The following is a 27,490-nucleotide window of genomic DNA, read 5'->3' on the forward strand; positions in this document are numbered from 1 at the left end:
TGCTGGCTGGCAGCAGCCCTCTGCTGAAGGGGGGTCACCCATGCCAGCCAGCAGCACCGGCAGATCTCCGAGCTCTGAGGGAGACCTGGGAGCATCCAGCTCCCCTGCAGCAGGTGCGGCTCGCCCAGGGCTGTCACAGCAAGCCCTCGGCCTGCAAAACCCAGGGAGGGCAAGGGAAGGGACGCAAGGACAGTTGCCTCAAATAGCACTGCACCATCCTTTCTGAAAGCACCGGGAGCAGACACTTGCCATTTCCCTCGCGTCCAAGCATGGCCAGGGCCCCGCACAGCGGGCTAAGCTCGTCGCTAAACCCCCTGAACAGTGAACTGTGTGCAGGGTCGAGTTTCTGCAGCTGGGAGCTGCTCCGCGTGCGGCAAGGGGGAAACAATGGGATTTTATTCCCCAGGACCAGGGCTGCTGCATTATACCCCCCAGAAAGGCGCTTGCCCCTCTGCCTGTCACAGGCTGACACTGATGGAAACGCGAGCGTGCTGCTGCTGCACTCCCTTGTCTTAAGTTTCTCCCGTGACCCCTCTGGATCAGGAGAACGTGTTGGTCTCCTTCCCCAGCCACGCTCCTTCCACCTGGTCACCAGGGCTGGAGCAAGCTGGATCCAGCCCATGTCCCATACCCCAGCCCTGTCCAATAAATCATCCTGCTGGGCACCCCGCGGGACGAGCGTGTGTCGGGGCAGTGGGACGTCTGCCTGCTGTCGCTCTGCCTCTGTGTCAAGTGTGCGGCATGCGATAAATGTCTGACAATCCAGCGTTCGGGGTATATCCCTCGGGATAAACGCCACAAGGATTAATGGGGCTTCTCTACTAAAACAAAAGTTTTCCACAGTGACCTTTCCATGTTAATGCTCTTTAAAAGCGGGGGTTGCATTTAGCACGTTATTTTTAGTGACTGTAACTCTTTGGCTATTGTTTGGAAACCTTGGCTCAGCTCCTGACTTGGCCGTGCAACACAGGCTGAGCACACTCCAAGTGTGGACACGGATACACTGCAGAACAAGCAGCAGTGTCCAGAGCCAGGGTATCAGCGAACATCCCCAAAACCAGAGTAAAGCCGGGGAATCGAGACTGACAGACCTGGATGGAAACCCTTGAAAGAACATGGGACAAACCTCTGGGTCCCAGTCCCAGGATTCCACCACCTGCCCTGGTTACGACACTCTGAAGTTAATTTTACGTCAGTCAAGGGCATGTTGACAGAAAGCAAATGCTGGCAGCATGCCATGTCAAGATGGGTCTTTTCAATACATCAGGTTGCCCAAATGAGCCTGAATCAAATTCCCCTAAAAACAGAGTGGCTACACAGACTAAAAAGCAGTTAAGTGGAGAAGCAGTCATTGAGGAGCCCAGAAAATGCTGTTTTATTCCACTCAGCTGCCAAGGAATGAGCCAGCTGCATGTCCCGAGCGGTCTCGCAGCCACAGGGTGCTGGTGGTCGAGGCCACGCTGCTCCCCAAGCCCCATGCCCGCCCGCAGGAACGGGCAGAGGAAGCGCTGGTCCTACTATTTGAACATGCCTCCTTGCCAAATCACTAGAAATCCTGCATTTCAGAGGGTATGAGCTAGTGGGAAGGGAAGCGGCAAGGAAAAGGGGTTGTGGTTAAACCTCTAGAAGCATCTGTTAACAGCATCCATTTTAGCAGCAGACCCTGTAGGCACAGGGACGGCCAGTCCCAGGAACTGGTGCTGCTGCACCCCTCCTGACCGCCGCACAGCACGCTCAACAGTCCCAGCAGCGTCCCGGGGAGTGACCGGGCAGCGAGCGGCAGCTCACCGCAGTTTCAGTCTTTGCTGGCGCTGACCCATCCCAAAGGGACAAGAGATCCCCCCAGCTTCCCAGGTCACACACAGCACAACCACAGCCTTCCCCTGGGACATCTCCCACTGCTCCCTCTGTGAGAGGAACAGCCCTAGTCCCAGACAGGATCAATACTTCGGACAGTGAGGGCAGAGTCTTTGTATTTTCTGTTACTTTCCTGCATGGTCAAAGGCTTACATTTCAGTCCAGCAACTTCATAATCTTCTTCCTCCTCCTCTTCCTCCTCAGCATCTGGCTCATCAGAAGCTTCCTCACCTTCTTCCCCTTCATCTTCAGCAGAATCCTCTGCGTAGTTCCTAGAGTGAGGCAGGGGAACACATTTGTTGTACCACAGCCTGGGCACCAGAGGTAAGACAAACCCCCCGGCTCAGGCTGAAGCAGGCTGCTGCCTTTCAGAGAGGATCGAGCTGTGGCTGCAGCTGAAAGGGCACTTCCCAGGCTATCGTCTGAACACCTGGGCTGAAAATCCCCAGCAGCTGAATCCATGTATGTTTTTTGCTGTTCTAGGCACCCTGACCACACGATAACAGATTTGGATACTGTGATTGTTGGGCAATTCCTCCTCCCTGAGAGGATGTGCTGCTGCTCTACCCAGCTCTGCAGGGCTGGCCTGAGGAGCTCCAGCACAGGGGCTTGTTTCCACTGGAGTATTTTCCCATTATCACTGTCTTGCCCCTTGCACATGCACTATAGGAAACAGACCCTGGTTAGTGTTATTAGCTGGCTAAGTCAATATCTATTAGCAAGCAGTGTCAGACTTCTTACGTGCTGCCCTCAGAAGCCAGAGACCCCCTGCCCGGCACAGTCCCGACCTCTTGCACACGTCTGTTAAAGCATTCAAACCATTACGAAAGCAGGAAAACAAACCAGCATGCATGGGCAAAAGGGAACAAAGGCAAAGCTGATGTGGGAGCCTCAGCTCCCTGGAGAAAGAGGATCTGGAGCAGGAAATGGAAAAGGAATAAACTCCCCCTGGACAGTGGTGGGGGGGAGGGGGCAAAAGTGCTCCCAGGCTGACAGTTTTTCCTGCCTCAGCTCAGAAGACAAGAGCAGAGAGCAGGTAACAAGCCAGGTGCTACCCCACCTGATGGCTCCTGTCCAGAAGCCAAGCAGCTTGCAGGCGACGGTGCCACATCAAAGTACCTGTGATCTCAGGCTAGAACAGCTGCACTGAAGCCCTGTCATTTTTATACAAGCCTGATGAACACTTAAACGGTGCCCAGGGAGTAAGCAATACTCTAAAGGCCATGCACCACCTGCACGTTAACAGCTAGCACACCTCGCATTGTGCTGCCGCTCTGGAAGGGAGGATCCGCTGACTGCGGGTACTTCAGATACCATTCGATAGCCTCACCTCGCTGACAAGCAGCGCCGTGCATTGTAAACAGAAAAATACATCTGACATACGCGTAACTTGCAGCTTGCAATTCAAAAAACAATTCAACCCCTTACTGTCAGGAGGCAACTCCTCCTTTCTGCTGCACAGAACAACTTCGATTCCTCCTCAAATCACGTTCCCTCCATAGCCCTTTAAGGACTCCTGCCTTGTTAAGGTTTATCAGGTCCAGAAAACCATCAGAGTGGCATTTTGTAACCTGATTTTCAGCAGCACAGTAGGGGCTGAGCAGCAGCCCGGGTCTGGAGTAACTCCTGCTCCATCTTTACAAAAACACAACAGTAACTCAGCCCCACGCACTACAGAGCTGCAGTGCTACCGACGACACTCCCATGAAAAAGCAACCCAGCTAGCCGCTCAGGCAAAGGAAACAACAGCCCTTAACACATCCAGTTTTGGTTGATATTTTGTGCATACTTTCACTGCTACACCTAAGTTTTAATAAATAACTCCTGCAGTTGTTACGGGTCAGTACAACACAGGTGTGCTAACGTTACAGCCTGAAAAAATTGCTTTTCCATTGTTCCAGTGCCACGGAGTTAACCAGGCTGTTCCAAACCTCTCAAAGGAGCTCTGTTTCAGGGTGGTTTGGTCACCTTGTGGAAGCACGGCTGGAACTGTGCGTCGGCGGCAACGCAAAGGGAAGGAGGGTCACTCACCTGCCCCGCAAGCTGCGCCTGGCCGTGGAGGGCTGACACGCTGGGCACTGCCACTCGCCATCCGGGATCTCATAGAGCGCCGGTCGCAGACAGAACAGGTGGAAGGCTTTGTTACACTCGTCGCAGAGGATCAGCTTGTCATCCTCACCTAGGAGAGGGCAACTTACTTGTAACTGAGTGCTGCAGCCTTGCTCAACCTGAGAAGGTTGAAGCCAGAAGCTGCTGCAGTGCTGGAGGTCAGGACAAAGCAAGAGAAAGCTGCACAGTACCCTCTGACGGTAGGGAGCCTTCCTTTTTAGTTCCACCACTGTGGTAGAAAATGGCAGCATTTAAAAAAAAACCCAAAAACAAAACAATGCAAAGTCCCTTACCCTGCAAAGATTTCATTTGAGGCAAAGGTAGAAACCTGCCAAATAGATTCCACCCAGGCTAAATCTCTAGCCACAGGAAAACAGAGATGCCCAAGAGCCTAGCACGAACCCTGAAATGCAGCTGTCCTTATTCTAGACACAATCTGGTCAAGCTGCACAGAATCTTCTTCCTACTTAAGGTAGCCAGCCTACAAAGAAAATCAGTATGCAGCAGAACTAGTCTCTCTGTGCTTCTCACTGATGCAGGGAAATGGGGAGCCAGTCCTGAGCCAGCTATTTCATTTACTGAAGAGGAAAAAAAGAAAGCGCAGAGACCTTGCCAGCACGTTTCTTTCTCTAATACCCCAGTTCTTTAGTCCTGTGAAATGACAGTCTGTTAGTCTCAGGTGAGCCCCCTCTCACATCTGCCCAGAATCCTGTCTCAGCAGCAGGTAGGACAGTTTTTGCATTGGTTTGGGATATCCCTGAGGCTCCACAGTGAAGCAGGATGTTGCACCAGTTCAGCCCTGGTTTCTTCCCAGAGGTGGATGGCACAGCTTTCTGGTAAACAAAAGCAGCCCAGTATTTCCCCAGAGGTCTGTCTGCCCTCGTTTACCACTAGTGTTTCAGCAAATAGAAAGTGAGACAAAAAGCCCATGAGGAGGCAGAATGTACTACCAAGCTCTTTCTCCAGGCTCCCGTCCAAAAGGAGAGGTTATGGCAGAGCAGATACCAGCACTTCACCTGCCGGACTCTAAAGCCCTTCACCCCACAGTGCGTATAGATGAGGGCAGCCCCTGTCACCTTTTGGGTACTTCCCCAGAGCAGCAGCCAAAGGCACACAGCTTCACTTCCCTGCTCTTACACGAGAAGCAGAGAGTTTGCTGCTCCCAGCTCATCATGCAGTTCTGCTCCCACTCTAGGCTCCAAGCAGCATCATCCCACCTCACCCTCTGCCGTTGGGCTGCTAAGGATAATGACCTGCCCAACCTCTCCTTGCCTGTTCCTTCTGGAAAAGATGGAACTAACTGATAAGGCTCAGAACCCAAAGACCATTCCAACTCAGAAATGGACAGTGGCACAAGTGTTCCCAGGAGGATCTGTAGATGACTTGTGTCCAAGTACCCTAAACTCCCAGGGGACAGCAGCTCTGCAATGTTCTGCAACACTGTGTACTGGTTTCGTAAGAACGGTTTACTGGAGTCAGGGTCAAATGCTTCTGTGAGATCAATGCTTCTGACTGTAAATCCTGACATTCAAAACCCAAAATACAGCCAAAGACAGAGGGACCGACTCCAAGGGCACGTTGCCTAAGCAGGGCATGGAGAGGCGACAGTGTCTGACTGTTGCGCAGGCGTGGGGCAGGGATGCGTACCTTTCTTGCGACACACTTTGCATCTGGCATTCTCTGCCGACATATCCCACTTGATACAGGCATCCAGCATCCCCAGCAGCACGTGCATACGGGAGAAGGTCTGGGCCTCACGGATTGCTGTCTTCCACTTCTCCATGGCTGAAGCAACCTGCAGACAGACCTAACAACTTACAACGAAGCACAAAGACACAGCTCGCTACAGTCTGAAGATGTTTTTATATCCTTTAGCTGGGGCCCTTCATAACCAAAGCTCAGGTCTGTATTTCTTCCTTTCTATATACCCCTCAGCAGCCCTAGTTGGGGTTTATCCCAGACCAGCCTCACTGGATCAGACAGTTTGCTCATGACAGCAGAGCCCTTCTGCATTTCACAGCCAGGCTGGAACAACCTACGTGAACTCTGCCAAATTCTTGCTCTCGACGTCTAGCCCAAATAATCATCGGGCTACGAAAATAAAAGGCAGAACTCTAGCACTGTAAAGAGCGGGATGGAAGTTCGCAGACAGCTGGCAACACCACTGGAGCGCGGTGGGTTGGAGCAGGCGGTGCTGCCCTCCAGCGTCCTGCAGCGACGCTCAGACCAGCAGCGAGACCCGCCACACGCCTGGTCCTGCCGGTCCCCAAGCTGGCAGAGGGGACCGTGACATCAGCAACACGCAGATGGGACAGGCAAAATATCTGGAGCCCCAAATATGAAACCAGCCGCTTTCCTGAGACAAGATGACCTCAGCGCGTGTGAAATCCCAGAATCAGCTGCGAGGATGAAAGCATTAAACCTGAGATTTGCAGCTGCTGGAGCCTGCATACAGCAAGCCACATGCGAAGCCTCCAACTGGGCTCTGGGCGTCCAGCAACAACGCTGCGGTCAATCGGAAACGCACCAGAACAGAGTAATCCAGAGCCACCGCGTGTGCAACGCCAACGGTAATCCTCTGCTTTACAACAATGGGGTGATGGCCTGGACATGACAGGGACATAATAGGACTCAAGCTGATGTGCTTCTGCCCCAGGAGAATGAAAAAACCAAACAGTGAAGTGTCAGATGTGAAAATCTCAACTCTGCAGCTGACAGCAATTTGGGAGCCAAACAAAACCCAGGGTTTTTGCAGAGTTGCACATTCTACTCCCACTGAATTTGAGGAAGCACAGCGTATATTAGATGCTTGGAAAAACACACAAACGGTTCTAAAATGCCAACATCCTTGCTGCCATTGCTAGTGTGGAACCTGGAGCCTGAGACATTCGAGACAAACGGAAACCTGCGCAGCTGCTGTCGCAGATGACCCAGCGCTGGGCTATTTCTCTGCAGAACATTGTTGAGGTGCTTCACATACTGTGTAATTGATTTTCCAAGTAACTGTTCCATGGGTTTTGCTGTTAACATACTGGGTAGCTGCTGAGCCAAGATAAATCTGCAAAAGCTGTTGGCAAGTCTTGCTCAGATTTTTCTCCCCAAGCCTGTGGAATTTGACAGATTTTGAGCCTCGCTTCCCAAGCATCATGAGACTGTGGCATTTCAGCAGCACCATCACCAAGGGAGTTCAGAGCACCAGCTAGGCAAAACAGGAGACTGAAAGAAGGAGCAGTCTAGCAGGGAAAACAAACAAAAAAACCCCCACAAAAATACTAAAAAAGTCCCCAGTCACATGTCAACTTCAGAGGGACAGAAAACATCTGCTTTGATAAAGGTGGACAAACCTCCCGCTAGGACAGCTCTCGTCTGGTATCCTAGGATGAGAGAAATCCCTCTGAGCAGCTGAAAGTGGAATTACTTGGTTGGGAAGCTGCTCTTTGAGGTATTGTCTGCAGGTGCTTTTCCCGTGCAAACACCCAGCAACCAGCAGCAGCAGGGCGGATAACGTCCCCGTGCTCTTCCCTGTGCTGTGGCAACTGTGCTCCGATGCCACGTTCCCTGCCCTGGCTCAGCCCAGGGTGCTGCAGCCCCTGGGAACGGGAATGCTTGCACCAGCGCAAAGGCACAAGGCTGATTTTCAGACCCAGCCGTAAGCCAGGTCTGCACTGCAATCCTTTACCACTCGGCAGCGCAATCTCCAGCCGTGCAGCCGAGCCAGCAGGAACCCTTGGCGCAGACCATTATGTCAGCAAACGGGTGCTGTTAGGCCATAACTTGTTTCTCACAGGGAAAACGAGACATAATCATACCACAGGACTGCACTTTCGCTCGTACAATCTAAGTACATTGAGTGTGTTTTTCCAGCATGGCTATCCTCTGTTTTACCTGCTCTGCGCTCTCAGTGCAGCTCTGGCTCTGAAAGGCTCTGGAATTCTTGGCCTACGCAGTCGGTGAGTCTTTAAAAGCCTAATAGTTTGGGTTTTTTTCATTGGATAACTATATCTAAGATCTGGGCTGCTCTTCTGAGGTCATCTGTAAAGGTTTTCTGCTTTGGCAAAAAAGAAAGCTCATTCCTGACAAACTGGGGTAAAAAACCCCATGAAACAAAACCCAAACAAACCCAAAAACCCAAGAAAAAAGGTGAACTTTGCTTGTACCACCACAAACGTCTAGAAAACTCTGCGCTGGATAAAGACGACACTGCACTGCATGAACCAATGCTCCAGAGACGTCAGCACCAGACCAAAGCCAGCGCTCTGGGGGGAGACCTGCACGAGCACGCACCCAGACCCAGCAGCACTGAAACCTGTCCCCGTGCAGGGCTGAGCTGGGTCATCCAGTCACATCAGACAAATAGGGTAATACTAAAAAAAAACCCTCCAATTAACTTATGATTAGAAATCTAGTAATATGCAGAGATCCCACTGCTCCAGCTGCTTTACAGAGGAGACAGTTCCAGGGAGGATGCTGCAGCTCAGCTGCACAAAGCACTCTGGCCGGCCAGGCTGCTGTGGCTGAAGGTCCTGCAGCTGCCAGAACGAAGCACGCTGCAGAAGCCTGGCTCTGCTGTAACGAACGATGCTCCGTAACCATGTCACTGAGCGAGAGAGCAACGCTCTGAGGAAGAATGGAGAAACTAACCCAACGTTCATGCTCAAAATGGCTCCTTTGAAATCTGATAGAGCTTGAGCAATAGCAGAGAAGTGACCAGGGCTCAAACACAGAGCTCCCTCCTGCTGCTAAATCACTGTCCATTCAGATACCACAGTCAATCCATGTTACCCTGAAAGTGTGGCCCACAGCTAGAGCCCTTATGGCTAGAGCTGTATGACATGAGAGTAAGGCATGATATGGTGTTGCTGTCGGTACAGGACATTTGACAATCCAAGTCCTTTTTGTCCCAGACATAACTGATTGTTACAGCTCTGTATTCTGCTGATGGCTTTTAGGATCAGGTGGCCTTCCATTCCCTTTGCACTAAAGATGGAAGATTTGGAAGATTCAAAGTTAGCAAAGTTTAAATACTGCAGGACAACTGAGGAATGTGAATATTTCTAGTGCCTCTCCAAATATCCTGCTAACATGGCAATGCCTCTGCATAGCAAAGACCTGATGTTCAGACTACAAGGCGTCAGCATACACTGATGGGAGCTTTAAAAAAAAACAAAAAAAAACAAAAAAAAAAACACCCCAAAAAATCACCACATCCCAGCACCAGTCAAGCAACTAGTATTTCTTTAAGTTGGAATTTCAAATGCTTCTGTTGATCCAATTCTGATCTTGCTGCTTCTGAAGGCAGCGATCAAACAGGGCAGAGCACTTGGAAGGGGGCAGCGGTGAAAGTCTTGGCATGGGTCATGAAATGTTCCATTCAACTCACTGCAGAGAAACTACCCCTGAGCACTGGTATCCTCTGTAGGATGAACACTGGTACAGCTCAACTGCCTGCAGGACTCCACCAAATCCTCCACAGCCCTTCTCCACCCCTTCTGCGCTTTGATCTGGAAGGCTGTGTATGTAGCCCCACCATCCTGCTTCTCATTCGCCCAGATGTCCAGACAAGCTGTGTGCAACCCACAGTTTGCCATCTCCTGCAGGTGTCTCCATGCAGACACTGGCTCGTGTCTCTTCCTGCGTAACGCTGATATTTACCCGAACCTACCTCCCTCGCAGTCACCAAAACCTCAGCATGCCTCTCCTCCTCTTTACAGATCAGAGGCATTAAGCCACCCCCAGTCCTCTCTGATGGATATACCTTCTGCCGAGTTCTCTAAAAACACTCCCTAACGTGCTGTTATTGAAGGACCCAATTTGTGTGAGGAACTGCACAAGAGAAGTCAAATATTTGACTTGACCCATTTCCTGTTCACAGAGAGAAAATGAACTGCGATACCATGGTACGATTTTCATTTTGCCAGTACCTTTATCTTCAAAATAACCAGGGAACACCCAGCCCCATAAATGACAAACCCATTGCACTCTGAACTTGGAGAGGGGACAAGCTGCTCAGGATTTAGTCCCCCATGAAATGTATTGTCCCTGCTCACAGAGTTACATGACAAGATGGAAACAGAGCCCTGAAGTGAACAATACCTTGGCTTCTTCTGCCATTTTCTTGTCCTCATCTATCTCCTCAGCCTTGGCAATGTAGTCCTCTCCTTGATGTTTCCTTCTCTTCTGCTTGGGGGCCATGAAACCTTGCAGAAACTTCTTAACAACACCAGCTTGGAGTGCAATCACACACTCTCCAAAATCCTTCAAGCTCTCCAGCGAGCACACCTGTCAGGAAGAGCAGAGGGTCACACCACAGTTCACTCACTCCGTGTCACAGCTGCTCTCTGTGCTGGTTTAGGTGGGTCTGTCCTGCAAAGGGACACGCGTGATACTCGACGCAGGGCTGTTACCTACAGTACGTGGTTACAGAATCAGCATATTGCTGCTGCTTCTGCTCGAGTACATACAGAGCTGATGATCACATACAGCACTGGTCAGGAAAAAGCACTGTGCCTTAAAAAAAAACCCCAAACAAACCAAAACACCCACAAAAACACCAACCCCCCCTCACCAAAACCTAAATCCACGATAAGCAAGCACTAAGCAACTTCTCCACTCCTTTAGTGAGTTTACTTTTCCCCTCCTAACATTTATGTTCTCACCTACGCAGGGTCTGCAGTGACTCAAGATACAGCTGCAACAGAGCTTCAACCATTCCAAGCCAGACAACCTTGTCCTTTGGTAGGAGGAGGACGCACTGGTCCCAGGACTGTATTCTACCCACACCAGGCAGATTCATCCCCTCCTGAAGACACCCAGCGCACCAGTAATGCTCGTGTGAGTTGGGCTGAACTAGTCAGAGCATTAAGCATTCATACTGTAGTTCCCTGCACAGTACCTTCCTTGTGCTGACATACCACAAACACAGCAACCTCTAGGTCCTGGAATTGGGACACAATCATTACCCCAAGCCTAAAGTGGTCTGAATTTATGAAAAAAGAAACAAATGGAAAATTGCTGTCTCAACAAGACATGGTGGCCTTGATGCAGAAGCTAAAAGTCAGCTGCAAAGAGCTCTGCTAATGCTCCATAGAGAACTCTGCCACCAGCTGAAGGCAGCAGGACAATTTCCGAGCCATGTGGGACACCCAGCTCCACACCTACACCAAAAGGACCTCAAGCCACCAGCTGTGTAATCTTGAAATAATATTTTAGGAAGAGAGGACACAGAGAAAACCGATTTTCCTCTTCTCTGAGGAGACCAAAGACTCAAGACCTTTCACAGAAAGCATCAGGTCCCGTTTGCTTTGCTCAGCACCGCTTCGCCTGCTCACTCACTCTTGCTTCATACTCTGGTGTCACATCAACGTATCCCAGCCCTCCTTTCTGCAGCCGAGTTGCCACCTCAATGAGATCACTTCGGAGGTAGTTCAGCAGCTCCTGGTTGCCATCGCAGGATTTGAGGCCCAGGTTCTGTTTCCGAGCCAAGTGGATAGAATGCATGATGTCCTGATACCTGGAAAATCAAAAACAACCTTGGAACACCTGCAGGTCAGCACCTTGTGAGCTGCGTGGCCGCTGGGGTAACAATGGCATCCAGCACGATCCACAGGCTCCACCAGCGCAGAACGTTCTCTGACAGGCGCTGGAAAGCACGTGGTAGTTCTGTCTCTGTGAGTGGAACAGCTCTGCCTTTGTTGCCAGCTGCCAGGAGCAATTTGAAACCCGACAGAACCTCTCCACAGCTCAGAGCATTACTTCTCAAGAACCTGCAGTCACTGCCCAAGAAAAAGAGCAAATTTCCCATCCTCAACATCCTCCCCTCTGCAGCACAGGCAGGGTGACAGCAAAGCGCAGAACGCTGCCCCAGGAAGGGAGAGGTTTGCTGTGACTTGGAGAAGGCACAGAGAGAAAGAAGAGCAGGCTTACTTTTTCTCCAAGCGCTCCTTTAGCTCGCTCTCTCTTACTCCTTGGGGGTGCAGGCAATCCAGCAGCTCGTCCAAATCCTTCTGACTGTCACAGAGAAACCTGAAAGACAGAGCATGCACCACCATCAGCTGCTGTCTCTCTGGGGGAAGACAATTCCTTCTTCTAAATAATCCACAAGTACCAGCAGGAAGGGATGACAAGTAACTAGATCCCAACCCCATGGAGCAGCGTGAAACACTCCCAGTAACACTGGCAGAAGCATTCTGACTCACACCAACCTCATTCCAAGGTCCCCAAATATAGCCAAGTCCAGGGTAAGAAAAATAAAAACAAAATAAACACAGAACTGATTTATAGATTTATTTTTTCCCTATGAAGTTTATTAAAACATTGGCATTTGAATTTAGCCAGCTACCCCAGGGATTAGACTCCCCGAGCTGCAGTCAGTTTAAGTAATCTGAATGTCGTTGGAGATGCACTAGAAAAGATTCACACGCTACGGAGTGCACAGCAGGGCAGTTTAATCATTCCTTCTGCAAAGCCTTCGCCTTCTCTCGTTAACCCAAGAAGTCCCTGGATTAACCAAGGGTATGGCCCAGCTCATCCCACAGCTGCTGCTGTTGCAGATCTGTGACTGCGAAGGCAACAGCCCCTGCAAGGGCAGCAGCCCTCCTTCCTAAGGACCTCACGGCAGCTTGAGCGCTCAAGCGCTGGTATGTGAAAACCACATTCACTAGCTTTAAAGCTTTCTGCTCTGAAAGTCCTTCAAGATAGCAAGGGTCACCAGCAGTTAGCTGAACCAGAAAGGGGAACACTTGGCAGAGCTCTGTACACAAGGCATTCTCTGCAATCCCACAGTACGATGAAGTTCTAATGCTGGGTTGTAGATTTAAACCAGCTTTAAGACAGCCTGAAATTCTGCTCTTTTCCTCTCTTATTTTCCAACTCCATTCTAGGATGCCATGGAGCCTCCTCACCTGATTGGGTGGGAATTCAATCTGAGCTCCAGAGCTCATTTACAGGAAATGAGACTAATTACGCATCTTCTAGAAGAGGATTGCTCCTTAGAAGAGGGAAGCGAGGGAACAGCAAAATCAACCTTGTATGGAAACAACTGCAAAGGACCACTTGGGGATCCTTACCAGCCCCAGAGAGACTCCAGATGTCATTTTTCTTCTTGGGCACAAGCTCAGAAGAGCCAAGCAACAACTAGAGAAAGATACCGTTCTTTCTGTATCCACAATGCTTATTTTTTCTGGCAGAAATACTAAATATCATACGTGAGAAGAAAATATTTCAGAGTTCTAGTACGCTCATACTAGGGGAATGGCCTCACAATTTGCGTTGAGTTAGTAAATTAATTCCTCTTAATAAACTATAGGCTCAATTGTTTAAAAATAGAAGAAAAATAGTTTCCTACCAGTCACCTTCTTCAGTACACTCCAACCCTGTGGAGCATCCTCACTTTGCACACTGAGATCAGAGCTTTGGGCCACCACTACCCCCTACACACCCTCCCTGCAAGAAAGGACAGAGCAGCTCCAAACATCTCTCACCCACTAGAGCCTAGCACCAGGCACGTCAGAAGTAGCGGCGATTAAGGGCTACTCATGGGATCCAAGAGACTTTCACATGAACCTGTAACAATATAACTCGCGTCTCTTTCTTATAGATGCCACTTACGGGAACTAACCAGCATTCCTACATCCACTGGAAGGTCTACAGACAGCCCACTGCAAGGACCGGCATTTTTAAGTCTACCGGACTTCTGCTAAATAAAGAGAAATTTCTCTAGAATATCTGGTATCAAATTGCTTCCAAACCCTGGGGGCAAATCTTGGGATTGGTTCTAAACCATCGTTGGGGATGAAGAATTGGTCCCAACATGGGAATGGCATCAACCAAGCTTCCAAGCAGCTGCCCTACAGATAGCCCACAGAGGACTGCTATTGCTCAGGGGGGTTGAGAAGGTTGCTTAGGTCACGATGACACATTAGTCACTGCTGGTGATACACCATGGGATCCAGTTGGAAAAATACCCGAGAAGCCCATGCCAGAGCCCTCCCAGCTTTCCCCCATGGCTGCAAATCTAAGGAGGGAATTCCCTGCACCGTTCCATCTCAGTGTAAAACCGAAAGGGCACTGGTAACAGCTAGCGTACGATGCTTGGGTTCTCCAGTGTTGTGTGCTTTGGGGAAAGACAACACAGGCTGCTGGCCAGCATGAGAAAGCAGTCTCACCTTTTTAGGAAAGCCAGGGTTAAGCTCTGGCACAACAGAAGTGGGACAGGGAAGGGAGAACATCTGCAACTGGTACTGGAGTCTTCCCAATCCACCCTGAGAGCGAGAACTCACATGTCTGGGAGAGGGAACTGTTCTACATCAGCTTGAACTCCAATGTGCAAAATACAAACACATCAGAGAGGAACCTGTGTTATTTGGATTGCTGACACCTTGCTGCTCTGCGCAGCCACAGCTCCTGGTTCTCAGCCCAGCTCCACGCGCTCCCCGCTACCTGAAGGAACCACCTGCACCTGCAGCTTGGGCTGCACCCGGCTGGTGGAGCAGAGATGTTATAAGACAGGGCTGGCATTTTACATGGGGGAGGCAACAGGGCTCCGAGTCATGATAAGAGGGAGGGGAAGGCAGCTGGTTCCCTTTATGTGCCCTGACAGAGCCCAGCAACACAGTCCAGAGCAGATGGGAAAGATGCCCATGGGAGAGTCAAGAGCAGATTGAGGTCTTCAAACTGGTCTGAAAGGGGGAAACCCTGACTGGTGCAAGGACTTCCCACATTCCTAAATAACAGCCTAAATTATTTCCTTACATTTCTGGAAGCACAAGCCAGCAGACTGGTCAGCACTCCAAACTGAAAGGACAAATGGCCCAAGCATCAAGCCCAAAGGAGCTCTTGGTATTCATTCTGGGTGGATACTCCCACCCGATCGCAGGCTACAGGCTGCGAGGGACCAAGAAAGTATAAAATCTGGACTGCAGATTAGGGAATGAAGAAATCAAGAGGACAACATCTGCAGGAGCCCAGGATCAGTACCTGCTCTGGAGGGTTGGTGGGAACAGGGCAACTCCATCTGTAGCGTACAGGCGTGAGGATGGAGTCTGGCAGCACCCACGCAGGGTTAACTCAAAGTGTCTGCGGAGGGGACCCGCCATGCCATGGTGTGTTCCTAACAGGTGAAGAACAACGGGAGTTACACTGCAGAGACGCCACTATTTCCAAAATTCAACTGCTTTCTGACCAGGATGAGCAAGAAGTCTCCTGCACAGTAACATACTGCAAAGGTTGGGATTAACCCGCGGTTCTTGCAGGAACAACCAGGACGTACACAGCTCGGGAAGCACTGCGCTGTGGATAAAAGACCTTTTCAGGGACTGTGTGCCCAGAAGCTTTAAATGGGGAGATTTTTTAATAAGCATCAACATCAGTAAAAGTGGTGCACAATCTTGGAAATGGGACCGGTCCATCCGTCTGGAGAAGACAGAAGTAACCAAGTGTTTATGGAATGCGAACAATGATTCAGGCTCTGCTCTGTTAGGACAACACTGGGCCCTCTTCTTTTTGGGGACAAAGTACAGAAAGCAGAAACCACTTCCATGAGAGACTGTTTCTGTACCTCTTGGCAGAAGCACGGAAGCTATTTCTCCCTTTTTCCGTGTCCTACCAACTCCCATCCTCAAGGAGAAAAGGGGCAGGACTGGGAAGTACAGCCATTCACAGAGCTAAGCTGGTGTTCATTGCAAAGTCTCGTGACACCAAGGTATCAAAGGGTAAAGCTCCCGATGCTCTGTGTGCACTGTGAGGCTACCCTCAATCCCACATCAGATGTGCTACCAGGGAAAAGAGACAGATGGCAGGAGTTAAAGCAGAACACAAAGAAATGAAACTTCCTGTGCACCACATGCGAACATCATGAGTTACAGCCGAGCAAGTCCTTGTACCCAAACAACAGGGGTGCAGACAGATATCCAAGGACTGCAGAGCGGTCTCAGGGCCTCTCCAGGCATGCAAGGACAATGTGCAAAAAGCAGCCAAGGAGGAGACTCCATAACCATGGAAATTCTTGAGACTGGAGCGATCAATGGCCACAGAGGAAAGCACAGTAAGAGGATCGTGGATTTCCTCAGAGGGAAGTTCTAGTTACTGTCTATTCCCTGAAATAACAGCTTGCAGGTTGTCACCTGTCGTTCTGTGGCAGCTTACCTGTACACGCTGACAGCTGTCAGACAGGTACTCAGCAAACAGGCTCTTTGCCCTTCTCGAGCTTTAAAGAAAAGTCTTTCAGCTGAGGAAGCTCACTGGTACCTGCAGAAATGGCTTTAGGTGGCCCCGTCAGTGAGGAGAAAGCCATGCAGATGGCACAGAAGAACACCAAGTGGTTACGTTTTCTTTGAAAAGCTGCCACTGTGCCCCCTGCTCACTGTCAGGGCATGAGGGTCCACCCCTGGCTCAGATCTTCCCTTCACATCGCTGTACCCCGACATCCTGACAGCGCCAACCCGCTCAGCAGAACAACGCACGCAGCATGATACCCTCCATGAGAAACCAGCGTGGGCTGTGACTGTTAGCAGTCCTTCCTGGCAGGTATCAAGGACAGAAATCAAAGATACTGTGCCAGGACAAAAAAAAAAAAAACCCACCCAGCTGAGTATCTGTCATAGGGCAGGGCAGACAGGCAGCGACATTTCCTCGAACTGCCCCTACTGATCGTAGCATCCGCTGCTTTGAGGACTTCCTTGGGTGCCAGGACAAGAACCTTTGTGCTTAACGCTCCCCAATGAACTCCTTTGTCAGCAATTGTCCAGCTGGTGCTCTGAACGGGTACAAACGGGTACAAACTGCTGGCAGCAGTGGGTGGCACACATCCGCGGGATGATCTGAAGCAGCGTTTAATTTCCTGGTCCTTTTCCTCTATCTCAAAAGCAAAGCCTATTTCTCTAGGAGACTTCCCCATTCTCTTCTAGCATTAGGCTCCATCTCCCTGCTGGACATACAGATTAGAGCAGTTCTGTAATTTGTTTTGTATTTCTTGGCCAATTACTCCCTCATGAGAAGAGCTTACCTCTAATCCTAAAGCAGGCCCTGTAACAACAGTTCTTGTGCAGCAAGATTGCTCTCCAAGGGAAAAAACCCCACAAATTGTTTTGCCCTTAGTCTGTGCTTTGGTTTATCATCCTTTTTATTTCCTTCATTTAGACAACCACGGTTTTTCTGTAGGCCTTCTTAATTTAATAGCTTCCTTATCCTGATGTGAACCATACTGAAAATGTTTTGTTATTGTTGCTGCTGTTTGTTTACAAGTTTCTTCAAACCTTGTTCTCAAGGGAAGAGGCACCATTTGCTTTCACCATCTTGTATGGAAACTTCAAGAGAATCTATCTGAATGCATGCTAGGCTTTTGGCTGGGTTTTTTTGGGGTTTCTTTTGGGGTTTTTTTGTTTGGGTTTTTTTTAACAAGGTTCTTAATTTTTTGTTAATCTGGGGTTTTTTTTTTAAAAAAAAACCACTGCACATTATGGTCACTTCATACAAAGCAGCTTTCAGTAACAGAACACGATTCAGTCCGGAGGGTGCACAGGACCTGGTTCAAAGCGCTGCCTCTCCCGGGCTGCACGGCTGGGTACCCTACAGAGCACTCCTGCCTTCCCAACCACCCCGACCCCTCTCAGCACGTCACTGAGAGCTGCCAACCTGACTGAGCCATTCCACACTGTAATATCAGATACTGTGCTTTTCCAAGCTCTGCCTGGAATTACAAGTTGCAGGGATTCCGTGTTACTCAGCTCATCTGATTTGGGCTCTGTGTTGTCTTCCAGCAGCGCGCGCTGTTCATTTAAGCTCCTGGTTTCCTTATAGAATCTGTCCTTCTGCCAGAACACATCCTGCCGTCGCTGAGAAATGAAGATCAAGTATTAGCAGAGGCAGTGAGAGCAGAGAGGGCTTCTCTGTGCGTTGTACTGTCCTCCGGGACCTCCTGTCTAGCACCCATTCCCTAGGAAAGCTCAAATACTTGAATTTTCACAAGGTGACAAGATGTACAAAGGGCTGGGCTACGCAAGGGGTGGAGATTTGTCACAGTAACAATAGGCATAGCGAAGGCATGCCGAGAAAACTCTGCTGTCTCCTGCAGCCTGCTGGCAATGGAAGAGAAGGGGCAGAGCAATGCAGAGAGTCAGCCCAGATGAACCAAGACATCTGCAAATTCCCGTCTCTTTGACAGCTCCTGCTGGGGGAGCAAGAACATCTTTAGTGAAGCAGCTCTGACTTGCCACAGTGGAACTGTGCTTCGGAGCTGAGCTCACAGCTGGGGCTATTTCTCCAAGATCAGGTAACTCCACTTTGTATGTCAGCAGTGGAACCACCGGGGAAAGGCCACTGCTAACGGGGAGCTGCAGGAGCAAGCACATTGTGACAGCTCCTTCTTGGGGTTATCGAGGAAATGCAGAGTCCTTCACGGGGGGTTGGGTAGGTAAAGCTGTAGCCAGGGTTTTCTGGCAGGGGAACACTAGATCAGTCCTTACCACACAGGGTACAGTCGACACAGGAGATTTTCTTTCAAGACAAAAGCCATTGGTAGGGCCAGTCACTGGGGCAAGGCACAGTCAAACCCGCTGACAGGCAGAGGGCTCAGACCTGATTCACTGAGAAGAGACAGTGGTGGCTACTGCTTGGCACTGGGAAGCACCAAACGGAGAAGAGCCTGTCAACATGGAAAAATAATTTTGCTAATCTATAATTATCAGTAGCAACAAGAATCAGTTCCGTGATCTGGTGCCACAGGAGAACACACGGACACCAGCACAGTCTGCTGGGAAGCCGAGGAAGAAGAGAGCAACAAGGAGCTGGGGGATGCCTCTGCACGTCTCACACGGTACGAGAACACGCAGGATATCAGCCTGTCTCCAAAGATCTCTGTGAAGACTTCAATTGCGTGTGCTCAAGGACCCCATGTGCCACAATTCAGGTCTCTGAGATGAACCATGCAAGAAAACCCAGACACACTTGGCCAGGTCACTGCTTCCCTCCTCCTTTTTTTTTTTAAATAACGCTTACTAATGCTGGAAAAAGCACACAGCAATTCTTTTAAATGAACGATTCCTCTGAGTATAAAACACTTAAAAAGCAATATATCAAAGTAGCATTTTACCAGCTTATACTGGCTTTAAGTCTGTTTGATGAGGTTGGTTCAAATGGTTCGACTGGCTCTTGGGCAGGCTGCCCCATTAGCCACTCGCCCCCAGTAAGAGTATCAGTAACAGCACCCTGGAGAGCTGCTGCACCAATCCAACTGCTCAGTACTGAAAGAGTAATATATCTGTAGTAGGCTCTATCAAAAGAAATCTGTCTAGTTTCCCCAACTTCTACACTGTGAGTACTTTGCAGCTACACAAGCAGCGTTACCATAAGTTCTGTCCCTGCTTGGGCGTGGTGGTCTCTGCAGGAAGCTCTGCAGCATGCACGGACTGGTGACGTTTGCTCCCTCTGCCATCCGTGCCTGTGCTCTTCCGCTTCTCTGTAAAAGAAAAGCACAAGCTCAAGCGTATTCTCAGTCATCTTCCTCCTCAGTGAGCATTTTTATTTGGCAAAAACTAACCTATCTCCAGCTAAGTGTTTATATTCAGCATCCAGGCCAGCAATACATTTGGTCAGGGAAAACTAATCCAGCATTGATTTGCTAAAGCTCACAGTATGTGCATTTATAGAAATACAAAACACGTAACAGATTTTTAAAGAAAATACTGCATCATAAAGCACATACACCAAATGAAGAAAAACATTCCTACTATTTCAAATACATAAAATTAGTTTCGCTTTTTAGCTCTACACTGACAAAGTACTTTTAGAACTAAATGGGATGTATCGTACCTACGACCATCCTAGACAACAGTCTGACATGCATTTAAACCTTTGCTTATATAAGCCTCTGCTTGTTCTGAAAAAAAATGAAATCTTACACACTATCTGGGTAAACACACAGGCAGCAATTGAGAAATTGATACAGCTGGAGGCGAGCTGGTGTACAGGAACAGGGCTGGACAGCGTTTGAAAAAGTTCACATACGAAAATATACCCATCAAGGACCACTGAATGATACCACCTCCAGCCCAACAAGTCACCAACACGCAAACGGCTGGAAAATCTGCCCATTGTGTATGACACCATGCTGCCAGGTGAGGGCTCTCCGATTTAACTCGGCCTCTCGCCTGCAGCATTGCTCGAGATGGACTCAGCGTCAGCCTGTGATGCTTCAAAAGCAAGAAGTAATCAGGACTGAAACCGCCACTGGAGTCAGATTATGGGATGCTCTTCTGTACCAAGAACGATTCCCACACACAACTGTTAAGTTTCACTCTCCACAGACTGATTTTTGGGCATGTCCAAGCTCTGCCTGCATGGCTCCACCAACCAGACCCCAATCAGCCAGGCAGAAATCACAGAGGAAGCACTAGAACCTCAGCTTGTCGCTTCACCTCACCTGCATGTTCAGCAGAAGATGAACAGCAGGCCAAGAGGCCATGGGCAAGAGGGCTGTTTGCCTACATGGCCTCAATCAGCAGAGCTGGAGGTAGCTAGAAGACTTTCCTGCTTGATACTATTTCACAGGTTGATCTGGCAGCCTTGCCACCAGTGGAACATCAACCTCACTGCTCTTAAAAGAGAGCTGACTGTATCCCATCGTCCTGATGTACCTTGCAGGCAGCCTCAAGACCTGCAGCACCAGGGGGGGATCATCACGACCACTGCTCTCCTGCGTGCAGGCTTCTAGAGTTTAAAGAAGGCTTCAGTCAGAGTATCCCCATGAAAACACTCAGACTAGACTATTCTCTCGCGTTCACCAATCCATTCCAACCATCAGTCAGCAGCAAAGGCAACACCCACAGCAAACTACTACCTCCTGGGCTGCAATCCTTTTTAAAATCTTCTTTTTTCTGATGGGGACGGATGAATCTGTAGTTGATACTGTCATGTACCCAGCCTTTCTCAATGAACAAGCCAGGAACCTCATCCGAAAACAGCCAATACCTGCAGGAAACATACATGTTACCAGGTACCCGTCTCCTCTTCAGCTAGTTACACACATCTGCCTTTAACAGCACGGGGGGGAGAAGCATCGGTGTGCTTGACTCAATAAACTGAATGCATGTGTATCTTTACATTAACACAGCTGAGAAACACGAAAAGCCTTCATTAGAATCCATTCTAAGAGTATTCCTGTGCAACAAACGTGGAAAAAGAAGAAATTAGGTTCTTGAGCACTGATGCCAGCACTTGCAGCTCCACTGGCTAGTGGATCCTGACCTCCACAGGAAGGCCTCAAAACCCAGTGTAAACCAGTGGAGGCCACTTCACTCTACATACACAAACAACCCACTTCTGCTCCCCTCCAGTGAGATACACACGGAGTCCTCTCAACACCCTCCACAGCAATCCCCTCTTGGGGGCTGCTGTCTGGTAAAGCTCCTCCCGGAGGGGAGAGCTGGCAGCTCAGGATTGTTTCCTTTCCCACCTGTTGTGATTACGATCAGTGCCAACCGGGGTCCTGCGCATCACCAGCTTTGCTTTGGCAATTCCCTCCTGGAAATTTTTCTCAGCTGCAGCTTTATGCTTCCGGATTCTTTCTTCCTCTGCTTCTTTCTCCATCCTAACTGTTGGGATTAGCACAGACAAGTATTAGATTTCTTCTACTGCATCCAGACATCAATATTGTCTTTTATTTTACTACACCATAGGAGTAAAAAAAAAAAAGGTTATAGGTGACTTTGGTTAATGTTCTTTTAGCACAGCCAACCACCCTTTATCTTACTGTCCACCCACCATTCTAGAAAAAAAAATCAAGAATTATTAAGTCAAGGCATAAGGATGAATTAGGTTGAGGAAAGAGGAAAGTCCGGACAAAAATGGTCTCATTCTAGATCTCCAAAGTGGCATCCATTGCTATGCAATCCCACAGAACAACAGGGTCAAAGACCTTTAACCACAGCACAGCGGATGACAAGGAGTTCAGCTCTGGCCAGCTCTAACATTGGGAGAGGTGCAGCTGTGACCCACAGAGACCAGTGTGGCTAACGGACACCAGCATTTCCACAACCTTACCCACCGAAAAACCAGACAGAGGACTCTTCCAGGCACAACTGTCTCACAGCAGTGACCAAGTCACATCCAGTACCTCGTGCTTTCCCATATCTGCTGTGATGTGGAAGAGCACTAAAATAGAAACCTCAGGTTTCCCACTCACGACAGAAGCATTGGAATTTCAGTAGCTCCCAATACCCATGGCTGCTGACAAAAAAGGGGGGAAAGAAAAATATGAAGTGGCCTAAACCTTGGCAAGAGTCTTGGAGAACAAAACCTGTCGTTTCACACCTCTAGGTAAGGAGCAAGAAGCGAGGCAGCTTCTGCCAAGAGGCAAACCGCTAAGGTCAACAGGATTTGTACTTCTCATGCTGGTTCAAGAGTCTCTCTACACTTTTGCCCATCTCTGAAGAGCAGGGGTACTTTCATCAAGAACTGCCCGAACAAAAAGGAACAAAACACCAAACTGAGTCACAGCTGGCTCTTCAGAGCCTGGTCTCAGGCTAAGAACACAACACCCCTTCAGGACTTGCACAAAAGGCTACGGGCAACATGCTTCTGTGTCCTGCAAAACTCAAGGAAAAAAAAAATACAAAGGATGAAGAAATGAAGACTTAGCTTTGCATCACAAAGGAGCGTTTGAAGCAGATGGAATGAGACCATACGGAAGAGGTGAGGTGGGGCAGGTAAAAGCAAGCGTATCGAGGTCGTATGTTGGCTGCTACCCCAGGGGGAAAGCTAACTGTTGCTAGGACTCTTCCCAGGGCTACTACCTACTCGTTCTCTTGCAGCCATTTGCTGAACCAGGACAGGTTTGACAACAGTTGATTAGTAAATACCTGGTAAGTCTCTGAAGTCCTGCCAGCGTAATCAATCCTGGCTGATTAGAGGAGACACACTGAAAAACATACCCTTGCATTTGTTACACCAACTGGATACATCAGCTTTCATAGAACAATATACCCACTGACAGTGATGGCAGCATGGCACCATTGTCCTCTTGATCCCCACCTGCCAGACACAAGCAGCCACACAACCCCTATGTCCGTAAATCCCAGCTCCTCCCCAGCCTGCGTGACCTCTATATCCAAGTACCGAGATCAGAACAAAAAGCAACAGCCACTCTCACAGCACCAAATGCCTCGTGTCACCCACATTCAAGCCTCACAAGCCCCATCATGAGACCCATATCACTTGGTGCAGTTCTCACCTTCCACCAGCAGACACGATTCCCCTAGGATTTCTCTCCTGATCCCAGCACAAGGTACACTTCTCCTCAACACCCTCCCCTCTAGAGCCACGACTCCAACCCAAAGAAGCCCCGCTGGCAGCAAACTCTCCCATCCTTGCTGCGTGGGATGTTGGGGGCTCTCACCAGACAGGTGTTTTTTCCATCCAACTGTAAAGACCCGTTGCAGCAGGTACCATCATGTGCCAGAACAAGGAAGAGGCAAGGAAAGAACAGAAACTCAAGTCTACTCATATGACAACACTGTTCAAACAAAATGAGAACAGAAACGCCAAACCACAGGGTTCCTCCCTACATCTCATCTTCAATTGCAAGGGCAGGCTGGTCTCTGCTGGTCCCTTCCACCCTAGCAGGCTCCGTTAGCTGCACGAGCTTTAGTGCTCCCAGTGCTACAGATGTGACCAGAGTGGTGAAAAAGAAACCTCTGACTGCAAGATACATATCTATACATGTATGTAAAAGAGTATTTGCTGACAAAACACCTATGGTGCAGAGGTTCATGTATATATATGAATACTGAACCACTGACAGTGGGTGTTTTGTCAGCAACTACTCCTATTTCCCCCAGAGACACCAACTTAATTAAAAGCAAATGCAGCTGAAGTGCTGTGAAAGGCAGTGTGCTGACAAAGCCCCCAGAAAACCTGCGTGATGGCAGGAGCCCCTGGTGCGCTTCTCACTGCCGTTATCCAGAACTATTGTTCACATACTGACACCCCACCAGCCCCCAGGTCAGAAGTCCTGAGCAGATCAGGTGCTAACCCTGCAGCCCAAACCACTGCACCAACGTAACCAAGGTCTTTGGTACTTTGCTTACCAGGTAAAGGGAGCCCTGGATGCCTGAAATGTTGGGGTTTGTCATGTGGAAAGGAAGGAATATGAATTCAAACCTTAATGAAAGGCTTAATCCTTCTTTCCTGCCAGAGAGACGTAGTTTTCCTTGTGGAGTTCAAAAGAATGAACTAAACTTCCTCAGTAGGCAAGCAAATGATTCTCCTCTCCGCCAGTGTAATACTGCTTTTCTTCACATATAACTAGTGCATATATCAAGTGAGAACAACAAGAAGTATCCCAAGGAGTAGTGTCCAAACTGTATTTCATTTTGCAGCAAAATCTTATCCTGAACTTGAACCTGCTGCCAGCAACCGGAACGCTACAAGAACTGGGGCCAAGAGGCTATTCAGCGACACGTGTCAGATATTTGGTATTTGTTTTTCTGGAGAAGCAGGACAGCCCTCCAGACCTTCAGCAGTTTATTGATGCTTCTGAGACTCACAGTTCTTAACAGAAGATCTGAAAGGTCTATAATTTACTTTCAGCGTGAGGCATGGTTGTATCCAGTCTGCTTCCTGAGGACCCTCGAGGTGTTCCCCGTTACTGACCCACCCTTGGTCTCCCAGATCCCAGCTGAGGGACGTGAGCCAGGCTCCGTGCAGGATGCTTGTCCCTCAACCGCTTCCGAAGGGAAATAACCACCTGGATGAGCTATGCTGTCCACCTCCACCTGCCCAGGACCCACATTTACAACCCAAAAAAATCCCTGAAGTGCAATTCCAAAGTATTTTGGCTCTTCCTATTCCATACTCCTTAGCAAAGAGCAGTACTTACACAGAGACGTACCAAGCTTGTATTACAACTCGTGACTTACAGAGCTTTGAGTGAACAGCTTATATTTACATAACCCCAGAACTAATTCTTTAAGGTGAGAAATTGTAAACTGAAATTTATTGCCCAAGTCCTTATCTGGGAGAAGGGCTGCTAGCATCCGCCTGACGATGCGCGTGGCAGCAGGGCCAGCAGCAGCTGCAGGAACGAGTTTTCGGCAGGAAATATCTCTGTACGTAAGAGGCAGAAGATGTCTGGATGCCGACAAATGGGTTTTTTTGTTTTCTGTTCCCAAACCAGATTTTCTGTTCTCCAACCTTCCTAGCCCCACAGAATTAGAAAGGCAGTGAACAAAAGATGCCCACAGATACAGAACTAGAAGCAGTTATTGCTTTATCTTAAGATTCCAGATTTTGAGCTGCTATAGGAACCACAGCAGCTGAATTATATTTCTCCAGTGAGGAAATCCCTTAAAACCAGGTAATGCTTTTGAACACAGGCTGTCAGTTTTGCTATTAACTTATTCCCCTCTACTCCGCAACACACAAATGCTCTGCTCTCCTGGTATTTTTCTTACCTCTCATTTGCATTTCTTGTTGCTCCCTCTCTTTCTTGGCTTGGATGGCAAGAAGGCGCCTGCTCTTCACAGCACTGATCATATCATCAGCTTCTATCTCTGCCCTGTGTCCTATTTTCATCATCTCTGCTTTTTTCTTTTCATTTCTTCCCATCACATGCTCATCTTTCCCATTCTCCTTGTTCTTGGCCACCATTTCTTTTCGCTTCTGTTTTTCTGCTCTCTTCTTGTCATTTTCCTCCTTCAGGATAGCCAAGCGCTCCTTCCACAGCTCAGCCGACGACTGCTGCTTGGCCTCCACGTGGTCCTGCACCGAGTACGTCATCAGAATCCGGTGGCACAGCGCTCCAAGTATCCGCAATTTCTCTTCAGGAGTCAACTCAAAGAACTCTGATGTCTCCAGTTTCTCCAAAAACTCATCCTGTACTTCATTATCCTCAAAAGCTGCCGAATCCTTGCTTTCGTCCACATTATCCGAGACCTCACTCTCCTCTTGCACATCTGACTTGCGCAGGCACAGGCGAACCAGCTCGGAAGCAGAATGCAAAGTAAGTGGTATTTCAGAAAGCTTCATGCCCAGCTCAGCGTAATCTTCAGCAATTTCATCCTGCAGCAGGGTCTGCAAGAGAATCACCAGTACTCGGTTCAGATAAAGGAAGCCTCCCTTTTCTGCACAAAGAGCTTCCATCAGGGAAACTGCCGTGATGGGATATTGAGCATCCGGCATCAATAACCCTGAGTAACAGCTCAGGAACTCCACCACCATGGCCACATCCCCAAAGAGCGTGTTAGGAAGTCCTTCTGGAGTATCAACCAGTTTAAAAGTAGGCAAGGTTTTCCCTTTAATATCTTGGTCCTCAAACCTCTTCTGTTTTTCCAGTTTTTCCTTCATCTCCTTCTCTTTCCGCTCCTTTGCCCTCTCCTTCAGTTTCTCTTTCAGCTTCTCCCTTTTCTTCTTCATGTACTCCTTCCGCTGCTCCTCTGTCATGGTGGCCCATTTCTTCCTGTGCTCTAGAAGCTCATAGCGCTTCTGTACCAACCCTCGCAAATCCTCGGGAAGACGGGCACGATCCTCACTGGAGAGCAACCTAGCTGTTTTGGAGATGACGCAGGAAAGAGCACTTTTCTTGTCTTCCCGGTCTTTGTTTTCTCTGTAATAGGCGATGAGATGGAGTGCCGCGGGAGGCAGATGTTTCTGGGGTTTGCTGGAAGACCTCGGGGTGCCTCCAGAATTCCTGGGAGCCCTGGAAACCTTGGTGGTACCTTTAGCCATATCCAGTAGCGTCATTTGTTTCATTTTCATCTTGGGGGTCTTTAAGCCTTTCCTAGGAGACTTGGATTTCCCCGATGACTTCTGCCCGTTCAGAACCCTTTTGCCTCTTTGCTTTTTGTCCAAGGGTTTGTTGCTGCCCTTCCCCAGTCGGCTCCTCTTTGGAATGTCGAAGTTAGAACCAAGTTTAGCAGGTGACACAACTTTCATCATCTCTTCCAGCTCCTCTTCAGGACATTTTGAATTCTTAGAGTTTTTCAGCTTCAGTGGAGAGCCAATGATAGATTTCTCCAAATGCACGTGGCACCACAGCATAGGGCTCAGCGGCTGGCCCAGGGACGATCCATCAGCTTTGAGTTTCTTGGGCTTTCTGTCAGGTGATCGAGAGCTCTTCCTCTTGGTTGAGGGGTTGAGAGTCATATACTAAAATCAAAGAAAATTATTTTATATTAACAGTTAAAGGTAAATAAAGGTTATATAGATCCTTTTCTGACAATTTTTTTGCCTATGCTTATTTTGAATGTATTTTTCCCATGACCAAGGAATACTCAATATGTGACAGGTACCAAGCTTCTGCAACAGCTTTCAACATTCTGTCCTGACGGTCACTACGCTGGTGAGGAGGTTATTAGCTCATTCCAGGAAGTTCACATTTAACTGTACAAAACGAAACACTACAAAGAATTTTACATGTTTCCTACTACATCAAATAAGCCCACTTTGTTTCTCCTTAAAAGGCTGCGGGGAGGGGGTCTGCCTGGCAAAACGCTGACATCAATTTCAAAACCTGTTCTGCTCAGTGATTTCTTGG

At 49.0% G+C, this 27,490-nt stretch overlaps 1 protein-coding gene across 1 annotated transcript in view; it reads right to left on the reverse strand.

Moving 5' to 3' along the window:
- Positions 1 to 27,490, reverse strand: part of BAZ1B (bromodomain adjacent to zinc finger domain, 1B) — a gene marked incomplete at both ends in the record, with an annotated part of 31,668 nt that overhangs the window by 2,120 nt on the left and 2,058 nt on the right. The window contains 10 exons of the mRNA XM_010076411.1: positions 2,011 to 2,129; positions 3,889 to 4,036; positions 5,614 to 5,761; positions 10,060 to 10,245; positions 11,299 to 11,476; positions 11,890 to 11,988; positions 19,306 to 19,417; positions 20,798 to 20,928; positions 21,413 to 21,551; positions 25,410 to 27,102. Coding sequence (XP_010074713.1) covers positions 2,011 to 2,129; positions 3,889 to 4,036; positions 5,614 to 5,761; positions 10,060 to 10,245; positions 11,299 to 11,476; positions 11,890 to 11,988; positions 19,306 to 19,417; positions 20,798 to 20,928; positions 21,413 to 21,551; positions 25,410 to 27,102 — 2,953 coding nt within the window. The remainder of the gene's footprint in view (positions 1 to 2,010; positions 2,130 to 3,888; positions 4,037 to 5,613; positions 5,762 to 10,059; positions 10,246 to 11,298; positions 11,477 to 11,889; positions 11,989 to 19,305; positions 19,418 to 20,797; positions 20,929 to 21,412; positions 21,552 to 25,409; positions 27,103 to 27,490) is intronic.

This window comes from Pterocles gutturalis, unplaced genomic scaffold, assembly GCF_000699245.1.
Source record: "Pterocles gutturalis isolate BGI_N339 unplaced genomic scaffold, ASM69924v1 scaffold29238, whole genome shotgun sequence".
In the NCBI taxonomy this organism is placed as follows: Eukaryota; Metazoa; Chordata; class Aves; order Pterocliformes; family Pteroclidae; genus Pterocles; species Pterocles gutturalis.